At 42.8% G+C, this 25,024-nt stretch overlaps 1 protein-coding gene across 1 annotated transcript; it reads right to left on the bottom strand.

The window, feature by feature from the left end:
* Positions 1-269: 269 nt before the first annotated feature.
* Positions 270-24,920, bottom strand: DIO2 (iodothyronine deiodinase 2). The gene is made up of 2 exons (XM_081903430.1): positions 22,647-24,920; positions 270-6,800 (listed from the first exon to the last, which is right to left on the bottom strand). Exons 1-2 carry the CDS (start codon positions 22,866-22,868, stop codon positions 6,228-6,230), a joined length of 795 nt encoding a protein of 264 aa, XP_081759556.1. The 5' UTR covers positions 22,869-24,920; the 3' UTR covers positions 270-6,227.
* Between the last annotated feature and the right edge of the window lie 104 nt (positions 24,921-25,024).

Below are 25,024 nucleotides of genomic sequence, written 5' to 3'. Positions count from 1 at the left end.
TAATTCATTCCATTTTGTCTTGAAGAAGACCAGAACTCCTAAGTCCCGCCCCCCCCGAATCCTGATGTTTAACTTTGGGTCGACTGTGCCTCATCCAATTATTTTGCTTACTCTTTCATTCACAGATTGAATGTATTACTTTCATAGTTCTCCTAAATCACTGGTGATCAAGCCTCTCCAAAGGCAGTTTAAAATGGCCTTTCACCACTTTAGGGTCCTGAAGTTCTACTAGAACCTGTGTCATGTACCCATGACAGAAAAAAGGAGTCTTTTTCTTCTTCTTCTTTCACTTTTATTAAAATACAAGGTGGAAAACACAGTTCTATAAAGTACATGGTCCACGCAGCACCAATATTGTAACATGTTTTTGCTGATTCTTCTACAGAGTGTATTTGTGACATCTAAACAAGGATACATGCATACACACAAACAAGTGATTTCCTCACTATGTTGACTCAGGACTCATATTAAATGGATATCAAATACATCCCTACTTCTGAAGGCAGAAACGGAGAGGCAAAGAGAAATGCAAGTGCAAAAGCATCCGAACACCAACTGAGTGAGACACTCTTTTGTCAGTGATCTTCATGGAGACACCAACATCTCTGCTTCACCCTCTTCTCCCATCCTTGCAAACCAAGTCTTAGGTCCAGCCAAAGTTTGGTCAATATGAGTCCTGAACTGACATGGTGTGGAGTTGAATATAACTGGCCAGTATTCCCTGCCTGATACATCTTTTATTGCTTTGGTTATATTATTGAATGCAGGTTGTAAAGATCTAAATCCAACATCCAGCAACACGAAAGGCCACACAAAGAATACCAATTATGATCTCAACCGAATACTCAGCCTTAGTCCCCTTCATTTAAGTGAGCTCACCTTAAGCTTTCTCAATCACCCTAGAATGTATACTGAAAAACAGCACTGCGTTTGATTCACTGACAATGTGATTTGCATCTGTAAAAGAGAAGCACGAGACTGCTTTTCTTATGTGATGGTTGTGTGAGGCCCCTTTTCTTCACAAGTCCACACATAAACTCAAGATGTGAGGCATAAAGGGATTGGCTTCCCATGCTGCAAGTTAGATCTAACACTATGTTCTTCCTTTTGCAAATTTTAGGACTAGTTAACCACACTGGCTTGTTTACGTTGATCCAGCTCAGTGTATTCTGTGGTAAGGTTCCATCTGTTATCTTATTTCTTAATATGTCAACTCACTGCTTCCGCCTAATTCCCCATCTGGAACATGGCTGTGCAAACTACTATCAGAGACAAATATGATTTATAATACATACGCAGGAATTACATCCTACTGGTGGTACAGAGTGGCACATAGACCTTTTGGTGGATTCTTATAACTTGGGAGCATCATGAATTGAAAAGTGACAAATCCATCTATATACCAGTATCCTGCTTCCAACAAAAGCCAGTATTGTATTGTATTTGGGCAATTAATAACAGAACATATCCTTTTAGAAACATTTTCATTATTATACCTAAAGCCTAATAGTCTAATTTTATGTTTTTAAGTCTTGCTGATTGAAGAGTAGGTGCTGGTATTTTCAGTGGGTGGCCTAACATCTACAATATTTTTATCATTAATGGTGAGAGGCTGCTCACAAAATCTAAAACCTTAAATCTATTTTTTTTTCTTTTAAGAACAATAGCAAAATCATATCCCTAACAAGACTGAAGTCACAAAAGTCTTCTCCTTGTTGTTTTTTTGGAAAAAAATGTATTTTCCTCTGGGTTTTTGGTCTGCTGTTTTCTGGTGGAGTTTTTTTAAGAAGGTAACACTGTCATGATTATTGTGTTGAGCTGATGGGCATAGTTAAGTTTATGAACAGAGTCAGAAATCTGTGTTGTTTGGAAAGAAAGCTGGTGGATTTTCCTTTGACATATGTCCGTTTCCTAATCCTCACACTGTGTGAGGAACAGACATCTATGAATAACAAGCATTTCACACATAAGAAGAAATCTCAGAATAATGGAAAACCAAAAGGAAGAAAATAGCCATGCAAAATAGCAGTGACTTTAGATATGTAAATGTACAATCCCTATTCTGAGTTTAAGGTATGTTCCAACTGTCAAGAAAACACTTTGGTTGGTCTTTCTATCCAAGGCATATAAATGAAAAGGAATTAGAATTTTTGACAATTTTTTTAAAATGTGTTTTTTTTTTTTAAAAAAAAAAAAAAGCCTGAAGAATGAATATAAAGAGCATAAACATGCAAACCAACTTCTGTCACCATCCAGAATAGTGACATGTTCACCAACATGAAAACAGAGCATTTGCCAAAAAAAAAAAGGATAAAAATGATCAAAAACATAGAGGGACTTAAAAAATAAAATAAAGCAAAAAGGTTGTGGTTGCGCAAGGAAACAATAATGGAACCAAATGCCTCATTTTCCTTAATACTGGGAGAGAAAGGAACATTCTGTGAAATGACAGGACAGCAAATTTGAAGGTGATCAAATAAATGATTTGGAATTGTATAGCCCACTAAATGAACTTCTTGAATTGATAAGTCATTGATTATATCCAGAGATGCAGCTTCAAGCCTATGCACATTGACTTGTGAGGCCCATTGAACACATTTGATGTTACTTTGGCATTACCATATGCAGGCTTGGGCGATTCAGGCCCTTCGAACCTATTGGTTTTCACTTCCAGGCAAACCTGTTTAGCACAGCACCTCTTTAACACAGTGCTTAAAGTGCTTAACTGTGTCTCCATTGCGGTTTTAAAAGATAAGCGTTAACAGTCACTGCTAAATTGTTCTGGAAAAAGCCATAAATTGGATTTTTGAATTTGCCTCTATAATAAAACCTGACAACTATTTGAAACAGGATACTGAATAAAATGAATTAGGTGGCAATCCCACATGCAGTCACTGGACAGTAAGTCAATTGAAATCAGTAGGACTTACTTCTGATTAAATAAAGTTGAGAACACACAGTTAATCTGATAATTGCTTCTATTCTTCACAAGGGTAAAGTCAGGCTTTGTACTAATATTTAGTTCTTCGTTGTTGTTGTTGTTTTTAAGAAGAATCAGCTAAGAAATGGGGGGTCATCCATACTTCCTCTTGTACCGCTGCTTTCCCCTGGGGAAAACTGCTCTTTAGTGCTCAATCAGAGCAAATGGCAAATTGGGTTTTCTCTGGATTGATGTTTGCATCGATTTAGCACGAAAGACTGATTTTCCTCGGGGGGAAAGGAATACGTTGAGCAGAACACCACCATTTTGAGCATGAGACATGCAGAAGTGTGGACAATCCCACTGTCTCATGTACCTGCCAATAGGCTGGGGAAGACCTGCATTCCTTCCATATTGACCATTGTTCCTGTGTCTATCTCCCTCCCCCTTCTTTGCAGTAGTATCTTCTTCACCCCGAGCTAAAGAAGCCCAACTTCCCTAACACTGTCCCTCTTTACTTCCCTCCTCAAGCCCTTACACCTGTGCAATACCCTCGACCCCAAGAGCACACCCCTTCCCTACGTCTTCCAACTGCCAGTTTTCCACACTTCGTTCATCCTGTCAGTTTCTCCAAAACCCTCTCTCGGTATTTGTGTGGCCAAGTGCTGTGCGTCTGTATAAGGGAGGAAAGGAATGAAAGAGGACATGGGGAGGGGAGCGGGAAATAGCATTCATACCACACTGTCAAGTTTGCATACCTGCAGTGGAGAGAAGCACGTTCTAAAAATGCCATGTGCATGAGCTGGACTGGCCAACATCAAAACATAAAGATAGGCTGAATCTACAAATAAGGAGGCAACATAAATGAAGAGGTGGGGAAGGAACACTTCTGGGTATTGATGAATGGTTTCCACCACTGATGTAAATTGCTTTACTTCCCCTGTTTTTTTAGTGTGTGTGTTTTCTAAGGTAGCTTGTGCTCAGTGTCACTTTCAAAACCACTCCTGAAAAGCTCATACCAACTATTGTATTTCTATTCTTCATCATGCTTGAAATGGTGGTGGAGGGGAAGGGGAAGGAAAGTAGTACCTATGCGGCTGACATGAATTTTCCAAGGAAGCTCCTTAGAAAATGAAGCTGGGCAAAGGCAGCTGGCCCTCTGCAGCTCTGCAATTCATCAGCCCTGAGGGCGAAACCTCTTTCATGCTGAACTAACTTCACCGAACTAATCTGATTAAAAACTAATTGCAAACTTCTAGAACAGAAGGGAGGGCAATATCGACGCAACCACATTTAACTAATGGACAAAGTTTCAATACCAATGAGGTAAAGTGGTGTGTATCTCCCTCCCTATCCCCTTTCCTTTTCACCCGCACACAAAAATACACCATCTGCATCATGGCTTCTAAATGCAATAAATTATTTTTTAAAAGAGCACCTACTAAACACACAGTAACTTCTAATCCTAACTGTACTGTTGTTGTTGCAGCTGCACCCGTGGCTGCTGTTTCTCTTCAGAAAAGCAAACAAGTACACTGATTAATAAATTGTTTCAGTTCCATGCATCCAAAGCTAGTGTTAAACCAAGGTTGCTTCTAGGATGTGGCCTTAAGAGGTTGTGAACACACGTACACCCAAGAAAGCCCAGGTGCAGGAATTCACAAATGGTCCCAATGTCTGAAATGTCGTAATGGCTCTCCCACAACAAAGTTCCTGGCCTGTGTTTTCTTTCTTGCCTTACTCCTGCCTTACTTTTCTTCCCTCACTCTCTTTCTAAAGATTACGACACAATATTTTTCCTACATGGAGGTAATCTGACAGCACAGAGCACATGAGCTTCTCCCTGTTCAGAGATTATCTGAGTGCAGGCATAATGTTAAGCACATAGCAATCCTAAGGGCACATTTATGTGACTCCTTATGATGAGATCAGACACACAGTATCAGCACATGCTGTCCCTGATAGCGTTCTTTTGCCTGTGCTGGTCTACACAGCTGAATCGTCTGGTGCGGACTCAGCAGAGGCTGCAGAATTTTCATCGGTGGGATCCCAGAGGGCAACATTTTCTGATCTCCCAACTGGGTGTGGTCAAGTGGAACTGCATATTAAAAAAATGCTGCCATGCGACTGTTCCCTAAATTCTTCATCTGATGAGAATACAAGATCTATGCTGACATGGTAAGAACACTTTGTCTTTGATGATCTGAGACCCAAGTGAGTTATCTTAGCAGATTTTTCTCACACAAGATGACATGAGTCAGCTATCTTGGATGCATTCAAGCTCAGGCATGGTAGGACTATCACCTTATCTTACACAATGTACATTTTCATTATGTAAGTTGGCTTTGGCAAGGCAAAATAACCCAGGGGTGAATCCATACTAACATGTCGTCCCCCCATCCCGTTGCTGCCTCTAAGTGGTGGGAATCCAGTGGAACTGGGTTGTCTGAAGTGAACCGGCGCAAAGTGCTCTGCCACAACATTATCACGAAGTTAGATTTTGAGATATAGCCTATGATCTTAAAATAGACATATATGTTTTTCATGCTGGGTGGTGCTGTGAAATCTTTAAGTCTCCTTAAGATTTAAAGACCACAGTGCAGGGCTTATGCATGAATGTATAAGCTGAATCTCTTTGTTTCAAAAGCATGGAAACCAGCTAGCATCAAATCATCTGTTTAGATTAAAAGCTTTCTGAATTGCAGCTGTACAATACTGCAAAGAGAGATTTCTAGTTGTGAACACCAATACTTTCAGCAAAAAAAGAGGTCAACTGACTAGCCGGTTTGTAGCAGATGCTGGAACTCGCAGTATCTATAAAGCCGTACCCTCTCTATCAAAAAGGAATAGTTCTATTTCATGGCACTTGCAAGCCTCAAATTTCTAATTTTGCTACATTTGAATTCAGCAGGACAAACACAGGAGGGCAAAGAGATACCCCTTCAAATGATGGTATAGCCTTTTCAACGAACTGTTCTAGAAGCGATGCTTTTGGTGCCAAACACCTCAACACAAAGATCACCTGCTCACGGCACAGGAATCTCATCTCACCAGTCTTTCTGTCCCAAATAGAACGCTTCTCTCAGCTCCCTTTTGGGAAGATGATGGGGAATTCGGGTTTCGTTTTGCTTTCATGGTCTGTTGTGTTGATCTGGCCATATGATTTGGCCTGCTGTTCAGTAACAGGCCAAAAAAAAAAAAACCTATCCAAAAAAAAAAAAAAACCAGGGTGCAATTTCTTTCCCTTTTGCATTGCTTTAAAGGGGCACTATGTGCAATGTATTTTCCTCTAGTAAGTATGGACACTTCATCTTTTCCTGAAGTTCTGCTCCAACCAAAGTCGAACTTCTTGGAGGTTGTAGAAAAAGGGGCCCTTGCCCCCTAGGTAGGCAATTTTTTGTCTTTGTACAATACACACACGCTCAAAGGAGACCCCGTAGGCCACGTTTGCATTGTTGTCCATGCAGTCTGCCACTATCTGACACTGAGGCGGCAAGGAGAAACGCTTCAAAAGCTCGTGAGCAGCTGCACACCTGTCTTCTTGGTTCCTATGTTTCTTGACGTCAAATGAGGAGGAGATACCAGGAGCAGCCCAGCCGTCTGATGGGTGAGCCTCATCAATGTAGACCAACAGGAAGTCAGCCACACTGGAGAACTCTTCCACCAGCTTGCCAAAGGCCGACAGCTGGTTTGTGAAGGGGGGTCAGGTGGCTGAGCCGAAGTTGACCACCAGCGGGCGCTCCGATTTGGCAAAGTCTAATAGGTGGCACTCAGTGCCGTACTTCCCACCAGAGCTTTTCCATCTGCTGCTGCTGCTGTCACTGGTACCATTGGGTATGTGAATCACGTTGGAGTTAGGTGCTTCTCCACCCAGTTTCACCTGGTATTAAAAACAAAGAAAGAGGTAGTAAGTTACTATTGTTTGCTGCCATTTGCTTTTTGTGTTCACTGTTGCTCAACCAATAGCAGCCAACTGCTCAAATAAGATTATGTTTGTCACATAAAACGCTACTTGAAACCCTGTTTGCTTTCACCAAATGATTGATGGTGATGAATTTTATCTCCCGCCCTCCCCAAGGAATCCAGAGCAACTAACAACAAGCAATAATTTTCGTAGACATCTGAAGGCAGCCCTGCTTCTAGAAGCTTTTAATGTTTGATGCTGTGTTTTTGTTGGAAGCTGCCCAGAGTGGCTGGGGGAACCCAGTCAGATGGGTGGTTTATAAGAAATGAAGAAGAAGAAGAAGAAGAAGAAGAAGAAGAAGAAGAAGAAGAAGAAGAAGAAGAAGAAGAAGAAGAGGAGGAGGAGGAGGAGGAGGAGGAGGAGGAGGAGGAGGAGGAGGAGGAGGAGGAGGAGGAGGAGGAGGAGGAGGAGGAGGAAACAACAACAGATACAGCCCTTGACTAATATTTGATGAGAGGCAATTCCAAAGGTTCAGCTCCACAACACTAAAGGCCCAATTCCTATATTGCGTGGAATGGTCCTCCTGATATAATAACTCTCCTGTTATTTCCCCCCCTCTTTTGGTTTTGAATTATTGTATATATACTTGCTCTATTGCTGTAGTGATAATTTAACAGTTCTATGGCAGAAAAACTACCAGGCAATAACACGCCTACAATCTACACATTGTGTAGATAGATAGATAGATGATGATAGATAGATAGATGATAGATAGATAGATAGATAGATAGATAGATAGATAGATAGATAGATAGATGATAGATTGATAGATAGATGATAGATAGATAGATGATAGATAGATGATAGATAGATGATAGATAGATAGATGATAGATGATAGATAGATAGATAGATAGATAGATAGATAGATAGATAGATAGATAGATAGATAGATAGATAGATAGATAGATAGATAGATAGATAGATAGATAAGATAGATAGATAGATAGATAGATAGATAGATAGATAGATAGATAGATGATAGATAGATATGATAGATAGATAGATAGATAGATAGATAGATAGATAGATGATAGATAGTAATGAAAGAACTGTACAAATATTTGCTTATGTTCAATGACTCCACATCTTCGAATATATGGTAACTTTCAACAGACTTTGGGGAAATGGAAGAAAAGAGAATGCAAGGAAGGCCAATGGTGAGAGCTAATAGCGGCTGTAGTCCAACAATATGTTCCAGCTTCCAAAGTTAGGGAAGACTGCCTTTGACAATAGCTATAGGAGAGGAGCAAAGAACAATGTTCCGTAATTAATGCCTATTTGTAGCTACTAGAAGCCAAACTTTGCACCCACAATGGTTTCTGAGCTTCTATTATTATTATTATTATTATTATTATTATTATTATTATTATTATTATTATATATAAAACACAAAAATACATAACAGTAACAAACAAACCCCGCCCCCAGTTTAAAAGGCCAAAGGTTGTTGAATTAGCCAAAGGCCTGGCGCCTAAAGATATGTAATGAAGGCGCCATGCGAACCTCCCTGGGGAGAGCATTTCACAAGTGGGGAGCCACCAAAGAAAAGGCCCATTCTCATGTTGCTACCCCCCCCCAGCCTCTCATGGAGGAGGCACATGAAGAAGGGCTAGATGTTGATCACATGGTCCAGGTTGGTTCATACGGGGCTAGAAAACTGTTTTAAAACAAACACTAAGTAGTCCGAAATGGATCCCATAACTTTAAATTGCACTGCAATCCTACGAGCACATGGAATACATACAGTAATCTAAAGGGTTTAAGTAACAATGGGAATCTTTTAATTTGTTACATGAGATTTATTTCAAGACCCAGACATAGCTGTTATGACTAAAGCGGCATTCCTAAGGGAGCAAGTGCCACTGAATTTAGTAGGAGTTACTTCTGAGTAGATATAAGAACATAAGTTTGGGTTTGCTGGATGAAAGGCCCATCTAATTTCAACCTCATATTTTTACAGTGGCCAACCAGAAGCCTCTGGGAAGCTTGGCTAGGATTGTGCTGTAAGGCAATAAATGTTTGCATACAAAGCCTGAAATAAAAACCCCCTTTGATGGCATGATTACTGTACACGTTCCTCAAGATTCATGAAGCAAAGCCTTGCAATTTAGTCAACCAATTGTGACAAAGTAAAATATGGAATTTCAAAGAGAATTTCTGAAGTGTGAAGATATACCGGTACATACATCCCATCAAATCACTGGAATAAACATATATAGATATAAAAGAGGATGGATGGATGGATTCAATGAATGGCTAGAACAGAATAAAAGCCCAATCTTACGCATGTTTGTTCAGAAGCAAGTCCCACTAACATCAAGCAATTGCAGCCCATAATACGTGTACATTTGCTGCCCCATACATGATGCGCTTTTTGTCGGTTGCTCCAATGCAGGAAAAAAACCAAGCTTCTCCTGCAGCTGCAATGTGAACAGGAGCTGGGGGAGGTGATGTTTGCTTTATCCAAAGAGTAAAAAGGAAAGCAATAGTGTCTTAATTTTGAATCCTCCACTCTTCATGCTATTCTTAAAATGAATAGATCCTTGAAACCTGGGAGGAAGGGGAGGGCGGGGAGGGGGAGGTAGAAGGACCTAGTTCTGTAGGGCGTTGTTATCATTTGGTCTTTCAAGCACCAAAACCGCTTTGCTGCCAAGGGCATTGGTTTAATTATGTCCCAACAAAGGAAGGGTGCCCTCTGTGCCTCCCTCCCAGCCCCAGTAACTTACAAACGAAAGGGATGAAGGTTGACTTTGGAAGCAAAATAATAGCTGGTTTCACGTCATCACATATCTGGAAAGTACCCAAGCAACCCTCTGGTGTGGCTAGCATCACTGCATTTCCCACAGCAACAAAGGAACTCTCTCGGCCACAGGTTACCTATCATGTTAATGTTTTCCCCCCTACTAGGAGTCCTTGCGTCTGTTTGGAGATTTTGGTCCTTAATGAGAAAGTCTTGCCAAGCAGACATTCACAAGGCCTCCTCTGCTCTAGCAGAGGAGTAATTAGGTCGGTGCCTTGTTCCGTGCTAGCGTTAAGCCACTCCGAATCCCCCCCCCAAACCCTGCCCAGTAGTTAATGCTCAGACACAACCAGCAGCATGTCCTGCTAATTGGTCCTGATGAAGCTCTTACATTCCCAAAGGGCCTCTTTATTCCAGCAGGCTCAGGAATGGGATTGACATCCTCACTGATCACCCGCTTCGTGGGGCTCCTTTGTTTCTTTGTTGTTGTTATTCGTTATTGAGAGGGGGGTGCGCGGAATTAGCTCTTGGAAAGATACCCACACCACACCACAATGAAATGTCATCCAAAATAAAATAAAAATGGGGGGAAATAAAAATTATTGCTCTGCCAAACCTCTTTTGAAATTACAGACAAAGGCAGGCAAGGGAGCCGTTCTGAGGAACCGACCCAGAGAATTTTACTCACACGCAATAGCTCAGGCTCCAGAGTTCCTACAATCACGGACTTCTGTCAGCTACACCAGCCAGCCACTCTGTGTGCCTCACTGGTGGATGATGCGGAAACTGGGCTATGGTTCTCTGCTTCATCTACTTCTCTTCCACAGGGAAGCTTGGAAGTTGATCTATCTCAAGGCATTTAATCTTCTGACCTCAAAAGTAGCAAGTGAAATGATTCTCCCCTCCCTCCCTCTCACACATAGGATTGTCCAACGAAATTGACGGACTGTTGGCTCAAGTTGCATAAAAGGGCATGTAATACACTGTTATGCAATTCATTGCTGCAACGTGAGACAATGCTTCACATGGCTTCTAGAAAGAGTAGACATATTTTAATAATACCTTTATTGTCAATATGCAACCTGTGTACAATGAAAATAACCGAGCCTCCCCCCCCCAACACTCAATCTCATTGCACTCTGTGTACTTGTCGCACAACACACCAACCCCGAAAGTCAGTTGCACTATATTATATTCATTCCATATAGTTAAAGCTATGGTTTTCCTAGTAGTGATGTATGGAAGTGAGAGCTGGACCATCAAGAAGGCTGATCGCCAAAGAATTGATGCTTTTGAATTATGGTGCTGGAGGAGATTCTTGAGAGTCCCATGGACTGCAAGAAGATCAAACCTATCCATTCTGAAGGAAATCAGCCCTGAGTGCTCACTGGAAGGACAGATCATGAGGCTCCAATACTTTGGCCACCTCATGAGAAGAGAAGACTCCCTGGAAAAGACCCTGATGTTGGGAAAGATGGAGGGCACAAGGAGAAGGGGATGACAGAGGACGAGATGGTTGGACAGTGTTCTCGAAGCTACCAGCATGAGTTTGACCAAACTGCGGGAGGCAGTGGAAGACAGGAGTGCCTGCCGTGCTCTGGTCCATGGGGTCACGAAGAGTCAGACACGACTAAACAGCAACAAATTCATTGATGTCACAGAATTGCAGTGTTGGAAGGGACTCTGAGAATTGTCTAGTCCAACCCCCTGCAATGCTGGAATAGGCATACGGGGATCAAACCTGCAACCTCGGCATTATCAGTACCATGCTTTAACCAACTGAGCTATCCAGGCCCATTGCATTATGTCAATAGCTGTAGGGGTTGTATAAGCTAAAATGAAGCCTCCACATTTAGCAGCACTATAGGAACACTGAAAACTGCCTTCTATGAAGTCAGGCCATTGGCCCATCTAACTCAACACTCTCAACATGGACTGGCAGTGTAGGGTTTAGCATTTTTCCCCAGCCCTCCCTGGAGTTGCTGGGGATTGAACCTCAGGCCTTCTGCATACATAGCATTGTATTGAGCCATGGCCTTTCCCACAAAGTATTTTATGGGTTGTCAGACAATACGAGCACAACCTTGCCTATATGACCACGATGTCCTGCTTCTGAGCACCCGCAGACCAGAAGTAGCAGGCTGGCTACTTCTGCAGAAAGAAAATACTGGACAAGATGAACGTCTGTTTGTGCATAAGGTTCAATCTGCATTTTTAGCTAACTGCCCAGACTCAAGGGATCTCACTTTAAAGCTGCACCGAGTAGCAAGGGCATGATTAATGTTGCTCTTGCATGCAGATTGAAAAATGAGGTGGAAGAGGTAGGGGAAAAAGAGGCCCTTTCATAAGCCGCTAACCAGAAATAGAACTTACCACTGTAGTAACATTGTTCATTTAACGCCCCATGGACAAAGCATCAGAACATTTAGACACTTTTTCGCACTTATTTTCAGGGGATAATATAATAAGGCTTTTCAGAATCTGTACACTAATGTTTTTAAAGCACAGCATTGGAGACTTCTGAGTTCTGAGCTAAGCTAAGTCCTTACAGAAGATAGACATTGTTGGATAATTAGCAGGCTGTGGTGCTGGCTGTTCAAACATAGACATGATGTATTAGGGCTATGGAGAGAATCCCCTTGAGCTCTCAAATACTTTTGAAGACCTTCTCTTTGATTTTGTTCCATTCACAGGCATCCAAGCCCTTAGGAACCTGTCATTTTATAGTGTGATTCATCCAAACTATCATCAGCCACTGGAAAGAGGACAGTTCCAAAGCTACTATTGTTTTTTCCTCTACAGAATCCAAAGTTATGGTAAGTTGCTCAGAGGCCATGCAAGATGCATATGTGTAAAATCATACCCATTAAAAAATAGCAACCGTAAGTAGCCAGGGAAAATCTTCCCCCACTCACCCAAGTGCAGACCCTCCAAGTATCCCTATTTTCCAGAGACATCCCTGATTTAGAGAAGCCGTCTCAGTTTCTGATTTGACCCCAGAATGTCCCACTTTGCCTTAGGACGTCCCTATTTTCGTTGGAGAAATATTGGAGGGTATGGTAGGATGTCCCTATTTTTATTGGAGAAATGTTGGAAGTTATGGAATTATGCAACCCCTGAGCCATCTGAAGGCATTCCTGTATAGGGAAGTTTTTTTAAAAAATGCTTAATGCTTTATTATGTTTTTATATATGTTGTAAGCTATGCTAAGTGGCTGTGGCAACCCAGTAATATGTATGGGGTATAAATAGTAATATTATCATTATGGAATGGGATGTCCCTATTTCTATCGGATAAATGTTGGAGGGTATACAAGTGCCACCTGCTTACTAGTTGCCAACTATCATCTTTCCTCATCACCCCACTATCAGAGTCCTGAATCATCTATTTTCCTAATATTTTTCCTGTTTCACCTGAATGAGCAAAATATTTCTTAAAGGAGAACAATGGGCCTGGATATATCTGCTGGCTTCTTAGCAGAGTTTTTTTAAAAAACAACAACAACACATACACACAAAGAAACCACCTGATTGTAACAAAACCTCTAAGAGGTTTACAAGAAATATTAAAAATATGAATAAAAAACTAGTTAAAACAAGAATTAAAACATTTTAAAAACAATTGAACAAAGCAGAAAACTAAAAGGAGATTAAAACATGTCAACATGTATGTCTCTGGAAACCTGTCTAAACAAAAAGGTTTTAAGCAGGAGTTGAAAAGAATAGTGAAGGAGCCTGCCTGATGCCAATAGGCAGAGTTCTGAAAGTATAGGTGCTGCAATACGAAAAGAAAAATTTCTTACAAGTGTGGACCAAGTAATTTGTGGCACCTGTGATAGGGCCAGTTCTGCAGACTTAAGCGGTTGAGTGGACACCTATGAGGTAAGGCAGGAAAACTGGCTCCAAGCCATTAAGGGCATTATATACCAATAGTAAAAAATTGGCAACCACTGCAAATCTCTGATCAAAGGCGTCTCTGATCAAAGGGTCTCACAACCATGTTGCAGCATTCTGCAGTAGCTGCACTTTCTCGATCGAGTGCAAGAGAAGCCCTACCTAGAGTGCATTGCAGTAATCCAATCTTGGAAGTCACCAGTGGTCAAGCTCTCCTGGTCCAGGAATTGCCTTAGCTGTCTCACTAATCACAGCTGGTTAAAGATGCTTCTAGCCACTGAGGCTATCTGAGCCTCCGGTAACAGAGCTGTGTCCAGAAGCACCTCACTTTGTATACTTGTCCCTTTGAGAGAGAGTGCAATCCCATCCAGGCAACTGAGCAATTCCTCTGACACTAACCCACAGCGCCTCCATCTTGACAGGATTCAAGTTCAGCTTATTTGCCCTCATCTCACCACTACATCCAGCCACCAGTCCAGGTCCTGCACGTCCTCTCCTGATTCAGACTTTATGGTGAAATGATCCTGAGCGCCATCACTGCACTTACGGCACCTTGCCCCCAAACTAATGACTGAAGCTTCATGTAGATATTAAATAGCACTGGGAATAAAATAGTATCCTGAAGCAGTCCACAGTGGAACTGCCAGGTGCCCCAAAGCCCTCTCCCATTGCTGCTTTCTGGACTCGGTCCCATATGTGCTGGATTCACTGTAGCATAGTGCCCCCCATTCCCATTTCACAAAGCTGGTCCAGGAGGATACCATGGTCAATGGTATTGAAATCTGCAGAGACGTCAAGTAGCAGGAGTAAGATTGCACTCCCCTTGCCCCACTCTCAGTGAAGGTTGTCTGCCAAGGTGACCAAAGCCAACTAGGTCCCGTGGCCAGGTCTGAACTCAGCTTGGAACTAATCCAAATAATCCGAGTCATTCAAGAATGCTTACAGTTGCGCCATCACAGCTCACTTCACCACTTTCCCCAAGAAGCAGACATTTGCAACTGGGAAATACTTATTCCAATCCATTCCATTTTGTCTTTCAAGGGAGTATCCTCTAACATGGTGAAGGATTACCTCCTGAACCCAAACAGTCAAACCCACTCTGCTGCACGTGGTCAAAATGTGAGGCTAGTTGGTCACAGCAGGTCTTCAAATGCTCCATAGGTCCCTCCACCACAGTGGGAGTAAGTTACCTTTGGCCCATCCAAAATAACACTGCCAGCCAGCTACTAGAAGATACAATGCTAACTGAAAAGCAAACCTTCCTCACAGCCTGCATTGCCACACGGGCACGAAATCCGTGTTGGATCAGCTTTGGAGCAAGGCTTGCACCACTTGCACTCTAGTCTTTGTCCCAACTTGCTCCATAGCCCAAAGCTCCCCAGAATACCAAGGAAACACTTGTGTTCCACTAACCCAGAGAGGATGCTTGGGAGCACTTGTGTCAACTGCTCGTTTCGTCTTGCATCTGAAGTAGGCCTTGATGCGTAGGCTTCAATGAGGAAAGAATCAGAGCAGTCACTGCTAAGGACTTCCCTAACAATCTTGGGGAACAATGCTAGATTTGTCAGGAACAATATCAAAGAAGCTCAAGATATTGTGAAAGATCCTGGGTCATGTACATATATCCTCAAGAGGAAAAGAACTCGTTCCCTCAAGTGCATGATGTTATCCTTTCCTTTCAACTTCTGTGGATCTGGGGGCAGTCACAGGAATGAACACATTCCCAGGCCTAAACCTAGAGTTAGGAAGTTCATCCTTTCCTAAGTACATAGGAAACAATTTGTGGTCTTGCTTTTAAAAAAAAATAGTTTGTAAATGTTTGCGCCTGAATAATCTACTGAGATCAATTATCTGCCTTCTAGGCAGCTATAAGCAGAGCACTCTTAATGTCACCTTGGGAGAAAACTACTCACTATCTCTTAATAAACATCCAGTGAGACTATTTTAGACCTAGAACTATTGGACAATGTTTTTTTAATAGAGAGCTTCTTTCATAAGATACTCTCACTGCTATGAAATACAAAGAAAAGCACTTCCTTGAACTCCAGGCCAAAGTAAACAAAGATGATGAAAGCAGATGGGCTTAGGCTAAGAGGCCTTGTTCCACTGCCCTAAAAGCCTGCCAAAATAGTTTACTCTCCCACTGGTGTGTCAAATAGACAAAAGTCAGAAAGAAGCCTATCCGTTATTCCACACACTGATTTGTCTGCCTTTGTAAATATATTGCCTCTGCCGTGATGCTACACAACACTGTTGCTCATATTAATAGAAGTCATATTGGGATTACATTCTGGGAAGGTTTGTAGCTGCTTTATTCTAGGAACAAGTGTGCAACCAAGGAGTTGTTCTTATGCACAAACTGGGGTCCTGATATTAATTCTCCCAGATCAAAGGCAAAGAACAGAACCTTGAGACAGACAGATAGATAGATGGATAGATAGCTGGACAGATAGATATCAGTTGAAAGACTAAAGGAAATGCTTGGATAGATTAGGATGGAAGAAAATGGCTGGCTTGACTCCTGGTAGACCTTAAGCAAAACCTTTCGATCAGGGATGGCTAACCTGTTGTTATTGGACTACTGCTCCCATCCTTGCTGACTATTGGTCACACTGGCTGGGGCTGATGGGAGTTGGTGTTCAGCAGCATCCAGAAGTCCACAAGTTCCCCATCTCTGCTTTGCACAAGAAAATTAGCCCATGACAACACTGTCCATAGCCAGGTCTTGTTGAATGCTGCTGTCAAAGTCCATTCTGCTTTGAGGGCGCAAACACATGGAAAAAGTGCAGCAGCTGCCACTTAACCTGGATACACATGGGCTAAATAAACAAGTTGCAGTGACACAGAGCTCATCCCCACCTTGTTTGCCCTGCCATTTCCCCCCAGGAAAACCCATAGTTTATTGCTGAGTTGGATGGCAGATCGAGAGGTAGTTGTACATAAACCCTTGAGTTTTCTGTAGCATAGCAATCCAAGTAAGCAACATGGCTGGGTTGGTTAGGACTGTGGCCTAGGGAGACTCCTGAGGGCCAGAAAGAGAGGCCTCAAGGCCTTCATTTGGCCCCCAGGCCTGAAATTCCCCATTCCTGCTTTAGACAATACTACAATACTGAGCTAGATGAACCTGTGGTCCGACTTGGGATGAGGCAGCATCCTAAATTCCTATGAATCTGAATTACCAGCTGTAGTGGAACAGCAACAGGAGAGACCTGATATTCTCATGTCTTGCTTGTGGGCTTAACAGAGGCGGCTGATTGGCCACTGTGGGAAACAGGATGCTGGCCTTTGATCTTGTTTTCTTATGGTTCCACCCTAACTTCAGTCTTGGAGACTCTTATCAACATTTCCAAAAAACATGGCAAGCCGGAACAAAGAGAGCTGTCTGTAGGACTTCATGCAGCCCATTCCCCTGCATTGGTCTGGAGATGGCAATGAAACTAAAGCCCACTGTGTCCTCCATGTGTCTCTGGGATCCTTGCACAGTAACAGAGATTAAAAACAGAGTAAACATCCTGGAGAGACTGGGTTTCTGGGTTTCCACTGGAGTCTAATATATCTGGGACACGGGTGGTGCTGTGGGGATGCGGGTGGCACTGTGGTCTAAAACACAGAGCCTAGGGCTTGCCGATCAGAAGGTCAGCGGTTCGAATCCCCGCAACAGGGTGAGCTCCCGTTGTTCAGTCCCTGCTCCTGCCAACCTAGCAGTTCGAAAGCACGTCAAAGTACAAGTAGATAAATAGGAACCGCTCTGGCGGGAAGGTAAATGGCATTTCCTTGTGCTGCCCTGGTTCCCCAGAAGCAGCTTAGTCATGCTGGCCCCATGACCTGGAAGCTGTACACCGGCTCCCTCGGCCAGTAAAGTGAGATGAGCACTGCAACCCCAGAGTCATCCGCAACTGGACCTAATGGTCAGGGGTCCCTTTGCATTTACCTATCTATCTATCTATCTAGTGCCACAAACTTCAGATGCTTATATTTGAGCTGCTTCTTGAGCTGTGATGTAATGTAATGTGGAGGTTGGTACTGTTCCACCAATTTCAGGCTGCCCTTAGCCAACCTGGACTTCTCACTTGCAATCAGTTCAGGGGGTGTCATTGCCTGTCAGTTTCCACCTCTGCACAGAACTCAGCAAGGAGAAGAACCTCTACAACAGCTTGGTTGGTTAGAGCGTGGAGCTGATCACGGCAAGGTTACGGGTTTGATCCCCGTATGGGTGCATATTCCTGCATTGCAAGGGGCTGAGCCAGAAGATCCACGGTGACCCTTCCAACTCTTTGATTCTAGGATTCTGAAACTTGACTTAGTTGGCTTTGTCCCTCTCTGGGTCTCTCTGCCTACCACCCTACCAGTCTCAATGGGTACCAGCCTCCAGAGCTTAGGCCTCTTGAAAATTATTTCGCTGTTGGTTATTTCTTCCTTTTTTCTGGGTTTCACAAAAACAGGTTCCACACAGTGCTGAAGCATGACCTGTTCTACAGGGAAAGATTTTGTTTCCCCCCTGTGACTGGTGGGTTGCCCGCATTACTTATAAACATATGCGTTATTGTGTATAGATCCAACATGGTGGCATCGCCTGCCACAAAGTCTATATTGGCACTCATCCGGATGACCTATATAGCGTAGGAATATTGTGCATATCCTGCACGTATACAATCAGGGGTTTTCATCATCCTGTTTTCCCAGCAGTCACATCACTCTCTAAATATGTGATGGAATACAGATGCCTTTTTCATCCTAGCAGCATCCAGCAACATTACAGAACCCTTTTTGAGTTGAAAGCACAAGGTATTCTCAAAAACAAGCCCTGTCTTTGAACTCTTCCTCTAAAATGTAAAGATACCCAGCCTTAAACACTGGCTCCATTAACCCTCATTATGATAATTAACCTTGTTATAAAGAACCTCTCTGTGCAACGCAGGGTGTGCTTGCCTCCTGGGGGCTGCAATTCAAACGATAAGGAGGGAACAGTACAGCAAAAAGAAGGGGGAAAATCCATGCTGAATCTGGCAGGTGTTCAAATCGGAAAGCAAAGTTCACCAAGTATGTAGAAACCTACTAAAAGCTGGGTAAAAAATATACAAAAGAGGGGGGAAATGAGCAAACATTAGAGAATCATCAAAATCTCTCTCTCTAATGAAACAGAATCTGCCCATGCCAGCTTTAGCAACAAATTACCCATATATCGAATAAGCCCATTAAATAATGCTTTTCAACATCCAGCTTTACATTTAGCATTGTAGCTAATGGTTATTGCCCTAAAAGCCAGCTTCCTAACAACACAGTTGTACTGAGGTGTCTGCTTCTGCCGCCAGCAGTGGTACATTACAAAAGGGGGGAAAAGACAAATGCACAAATTACATCTCACATCTGGAAGTTGCACTAGTTAATGTGATGTTAATTGAAAGCAAGCTTAGCAAAAGGAGGGGAGGGCTTTTTTTTCCTCCTGCAACACCCTATTGTATGGCCTTCCATACAGTTTCTTTTCCTCATGCCACCCTGTGACCCTACATCACATTCTGGCCTTCCGCAAACTCCTCTGCAAAATGTGTTGTTGCTGTTGTTGTTGCATTCTTCATTACATTATATGGTGGGGCAGTGGGGTGTTGCTCAGACATCTTAGCAGTGCAGTGTGTGGAACCTGGAAACACTATTCATGGAAATGAGATCCAAGCCTCTTTTCCACGTATTGCTCAAGGCTACAGGGAAGAGATAGCAGCTGACTTAATCAACTGTTCTGGAATATGCTCTTTTTATACTCTCTCTTTCTATGGGAGTTATAACCTTGCACACTTCCTCTCTCATTCTTTGTGGTGGAGACCTTAGCATTCTGCTCTCCCCTAAAGAATCTTACAGAATCTTGCATGACCTTCAACATTCAAAGGACCATTCACAACCACTGCCTCTGAACTCTTACGAGAGTTATATTCTCCAGGTCTGCTTTAGATACGCTCTTGCTGTGAAAGGCTACAAAGCAGGGGAAAGAAGCAGTGGCCTAACTTTTTATTGATCTGGGAGTATTTACATTTTCAAGATGGAATGCACAGAGCATCAGCAAGCTGTCCTGCATATCAAAGTCAGTTATGTATGAGAAGTATGTTTCTGGAGTGTTTTACAGGGAGAGTTTTACAGTTCTTGGCCACTGCAGGTGAGCAGATCCTCTTCACAAGAGGTGCTGGCTGAGACTGACAGGAGTCGCAGTCCAAAATATCTGGAAGGCATCAGGTTGGGGAGGGCTGCACTAACTTACAGGTGCTTAACAGTGTATAACGGCAAGAACACCTGGTGGACAGAGAGGACTCTGAGGAACACCTGTTCTCTCACTGCCATCATTATCTCTGAAGGATTGCCTTGGCAGCTGGGCACCTGCTCATTTGAGGAAGCCCTGCTCCACAGGGGGACTGAAAATTTTGGGAAGCTAATGAGGAGGACCATAGCTCTGTGCCACAGCATCTGCTTTGCAGGCAGGCAGTCCACAGTTCAATCCTTTGCATCTCCAGGTAGGGTGAGAAAGGTCCCGTCTGAAACCCTGAAAACCTGCTACTAATATTGGCCTGACTCAGTAGGAGTCAGCTCCCTATGCTCTTCCTAGCCAGTCAGGGAGTAGACTCTGGGTTGGAGTCTGTTTCCTCTGTGACCACTGCTGTGAACATGGCAAGGCATTAACCCCAGTGATAAGGCTGGATAGGACTATGTATGTACATCACTGTTCCAGTGCCCTCCCCCTGGAGGCTACTGAGACCCTTTGCCCACAGTGTCAGCAAGAACACTTGGCGGACTGGGGAAAGGACCCTGGAGAATGTATGCCCCCTTTCTGCCACTGCCTTAAGGTAAACTCAGCCAAGAGCCATACCATACCATCTGTTGATATAATAAGCGTCACTGGATATTTCCTCCAGATGTTGTTGGACTCCACCAGCCCAAGCCAGCATGGGCAACAGTCAGAAATAATGGGAGCTGCAGGTTTCCCACCCCTGTGTTAAAGCCATTGTGTTACTTTGGTCCGCTTTCAAATCTTTACACCTGTTTTCACCTTTGCAGGGCTGCAACCTGGCAGACAAAGTGTTGCTCCAGCACACACCAGAGTAGATAGTCACAATTTAAACTACACCAAAGAGGTTTTGTGGCATGCAGTTTAATAAATAATAATTTCAAAAATTTTAGTCTGTGGTGCTCAGACTTCAAGGTATCACTTAAATTCTAAGCAGGAATGTATTTTGAAAGCATTGGGTCAACTATAAGCATATTCTATAGATGCAATTAGAAGTGTTTCTGGAGGAGCCTGGGATATCTGCAGAGTGTCCCGTGAACTCCTCTATTCAAGAATCATGAGGGATATATTGAATGTGAATATTATTGTCGCTGGGTGCCTAACCCGCCACACTACTCCTGATTTAACCATGGGAGCTCTCCATGGTGCAAAGCATCACTCAGAAATATGCACACGCCATAAGAATGGCTAGATTGCAATATTACCCTGAATAACCAATTAGGAACATAGGAAGCAGGCTTATACTGAGTTAGATCATTGGTCCGCATAGCTCCATATTGTCTACACTGACTAGCAGCAACTCTCCAGCCTTTTGGGTAATGATTCTTTCCCAGCCCCTGTCTAGAGATGTCAGGAGCTGAACTTAGGACCTTTTCCATGCAAAGCAGATGCTCTAATACTGAGCTACAACCCTTTAATTTCCTGGTAGCTGTCACAAGATAGTGCCCTTTCCTAGGGAAGATGCTGTCACTGTCCTTGACATGAATGGAAATCAAGCATATTCTTACATACTGTAATAAAAAGGGACGGACTTCCAAGATTTATAGTGTAAGCTCCTTTGTTATACAATGCAGTAGATAATTCAGTTTAGCTTATGAAAGATGGGCATATTTGCATGTTATTTGTTTATTAATGTCCAGAATGTAAAGAGAGGGACTTCTGTTTTCATTAGTTTTCATTCTGTTTTCATTGAGAGCTTAGCTTAATGCTTCTCTTTTGCTACTTACACCAATAAAAGCACAACATTTCCCAGTACCATAACTTGGGGGAATCCTATAAATGATAACTAGGGAAGCACCAGGCTGTTAAATGAAAACCTGGTGAGTAAGTAAAGCAGCACGATTTTCATTTCTATTATGTTGCTCAGTCTATTGACCCAGTTGTCACATGCCCCAACAAGAGGTTGCTGAAGTCAACACAGGGAGTTCCTGCTGAAGAAGCTCTTTGTGGATCACCCAGTAAGTTTACTACCCATTTATTACTGAAGGCCTCCTACTCACTAACTGTTCTGCAGACTGTGCCATATCCCTTTGCTGAATGCAGAGGGTCCTTCTCACATGGGAGTTTGCATGGCAGCTCTGTGACTGACATTATTACCTTTTCCCACCTCACTTTTCCCATCTGCAAAATGGCAAACATAGAAACCTGTCTGGTTTTGGCATGCAGAATGATATATTTAGTTTCAAATCTGCCTAGACACTGGAAATCAACAGGACGTGCCAAGCATAAGGCTGGTGGCCTGGCTAATTTTGATAGCTGTGAAAGTGGGATATAGTGATTATATGCTTGCTTATTCAGTCTACAGTCCTGCACATATTTACACCCACACAGATTCTATTATTATGCCCAAAGGAGAGACATGTAGGAATTCACCATTTATTGCATGTATATATTTAACACTAGGAAGATTCTTTCTGTGCTTCAGTGAAAAATGAACCAACAACACGTTATCATTAGCAGTTAAAACTCTTAAAAGAGTTAATACAACGCTGGTCCAGAAGTGGGCATTGCAGATGCACTTCCTATTATACATGTTCATACACTGTAATGAAACCCATATAGTTTGAATGGAGTGGATCTCCCTGCCTAAAACTTACCCCTGTCCTTTGCTCCCACCCGAAAAAGTCTTCATGGAACCACACATTTGAATAAGTTAAGCTGCAAACCAGGAGGCAGGATTCGAATCAGAGTTCAAATCCTGACTCTGTTACTTTCTGTGATAAATGGCTCAGACCATGTGCCTCAAATCTTCCTTGCGCTCTTGCGGTAAACTTTATCCCAAGCTGCCTTTCTATCTGCAGCGGAGACAAATGTCCCCACCAGAAAATTTTGTCTTCCACTCAGGGTCCGCCAACTCACCTGTTTGTAGGCATCTAGTAGAAAGCTGTTCCAGACGCAGCGCAGCCCCTCCGACGTGAGCATCCTTCGCCACTCGCAACGTGCAGCCTTGGAGCGGCTCAGAAGAAGCACCATGTGCTTTAGGAGGACCACCGAGTCATAGAGTGCAAGGAAGAGGCAGTTGGAGAAAAAAACCGGCAGGATTTGAAGGGTGATCAACAGGTCCACACTTAAGAGACCCATCTTGCTTGCTGCTGCTCTTCAGAGGCTTCCCTTGAGTTCCCTCGTCATGCCCTGTGCTCTCATTAACAATAATAATTAAAACAAAAAACAAAGTGCTCCTTAAAAACTCATGGTGCCCTGTCTCTTCTCACAGAGTTGCCACAGTGCAGCAGAGCACGGGCTTAATGAGAGGAAGGAAGGAAGAAAAACATTAACTCAGAACGCCAGTATGAAAATCTTTTCCACCCTGAGCTGCTTTTAATTTTTCAGAAACTCCTAAGTCAAACTTTGTGTTGTTGTTTCTCCTTAGCCAGTAGCCCCTTTTCAGTCCGCTACAGGGAGAGAGACAGCTGCGCTGCCAATTGCTTGCAGTTCTAAAACTGAAGCTGAGCAAACTGCTAACTTTCCTCTAACTCTGAGGTATTGAAAAGCGCTGAGCAGCTCTAGCACTCTCGCTCTCTCATTCCTTTTATCAGCAAAGCTCTCAGGTGAAACAATACTTTTTTTCGTTTGGTGGAAAAGGGGTGGGTGGGAAGAAATCTTTGTACACAAACTTTCTGCTCTTCTCTCACTCTCTCTGTGCTGCCTCCGTCTCTCTCTTTCTCTCTCTCTCTCTCTCTCTCTCTCTCTCTCTCTCTCTCTCTCTCTCTCTCTCTCTCTCTCTCCTGCCACACTCTTCTTTCTCTCTCCCTCTCACTATCTGCCTGTGGTACAAAGTGCTTTCCCTCTGGAGTTCTAGCCGGCTTCCCTCAAGCCTTTTATACATTCCCTGGCTAATTGCTGCAATAGAGAAATGAAACCCTAATCTTAGTAAAGATCTTGACGTCAATGTAAAAAGAGGGCTTTACTTTGGCCAGAACTGCAGTGAATAGAAAAGTGAAATTTTCTAAACTCTTTTTTCCCTCTCTCTCTTTTAAGGAAAGAGAAGGGAGTGGGGAGGGAAGAACTTTGCTTTGTTGGGTTTTTGTTTTTTAAAAAAAATATAAAGGAGAGGGGGAAATCTCTAGATACTTGTGGTGCTTTTTTCTTTTACAAATGCTTTCAAACTTTGGAAAAATATTTTCATATGACGTGGAAAGTGACACCATAACAAGGTCTTCTATTGTTTAGAAGGGTGCCCCCCTTTCTTAGAGTTTTTTTTTAAAAAAATTAATAAATATTATTATACCCTTTTGTATTTTCCAGGAAGGTGTAAAAGCTGATGCATCTTAGAAAAGGGCATGTTTTGGTATGTTTCCCTCCCACAACCATCAAGTACAAAAGCCTGTGCAATTTTAAATATCTTTTGTCTTCTTCTTGGTATTTAAGGAAACACAAGGAACACCCAGGACTGACTTCATCTGCTGATGTGGAAGAGAATTAAAAGAGGTGGGGAGGTGGGGGGGGGAGAAGAGTAAGGCTTTAACTGACCTTTTATGTAAAACTGAAATTCATCAATGGAAATGTATTGTACTGAATTTGGAGCTGATTTAAAGCAGAGTGCCCCATACATTCCAATTATAAAGTTACAGGGTATTGCATTTGTTCATAGGGATCTATTTCACACATTAAAAAGAATGCATTGCTTTTCTTCAAAGGGAGAACCATTTCCTCTGAAAGACTGAGATAGCCTCCTATTTTCATATAAGAAAGGTGTAGGCACAGAAAATGTATCTGACTCTAGTGAATGGCACTGATAGTTGCAGCTGTGCCAGCAATCTAGGCTGATGGCAAACTGCCCCAGGAAGAAAGATCCCTGTTCCCCAGAACCAAGGAATCTGAGACAAGAAGAACTGGAGTGCATGCCCTATCAGATCAAACTGAGCCTCTCCCTGCATGCAAAATGTTTTCTGGTGTTAAGTTCTTTTCCTCTGTTTGGCATAGTTAGCAAAATTATTAATGCTTTTGGTATGAGGTTTCTGTCTTCCATCAACATGAATCTCAACGTGTTCAAGGAAGGCAATCACAGCCAACATGGTGCCCTCTAACCAGCACAGTCAATGGTTCGGGATGCTGAGAGTACTTAGTCTTCAGTACTTACGGTTTTCCTTGTGCAACAATGTTCTGCCAGTGCAACAAGTATACCAATAGGTAACTTAGCACTTGTTGTTGTTGTTTAGTCATTTAGTCGTGTCCGACTCTTCGTGACCCCATGGACCAGAGCACGCCAGGCACTCCTGTCTTCCACTGCCTCCCGC

Source organism: Podarcis melisellensis (genome assembly GCF_964234715.1).
Source record: "Podarcis melisellensis genome assembly, chromosome: 1".
Classification (NCBI taxonomy): Eukaryota; Metazoa; Chordata; class Lepidosauria; order Squamata; family Lacertidae; genus Podarcis; species Podarcis melisellensis.
Note: the sequence above shows the minus strand (reverse complement) of the source record. Positions and strands in the feature narration are given on the sequence as shown.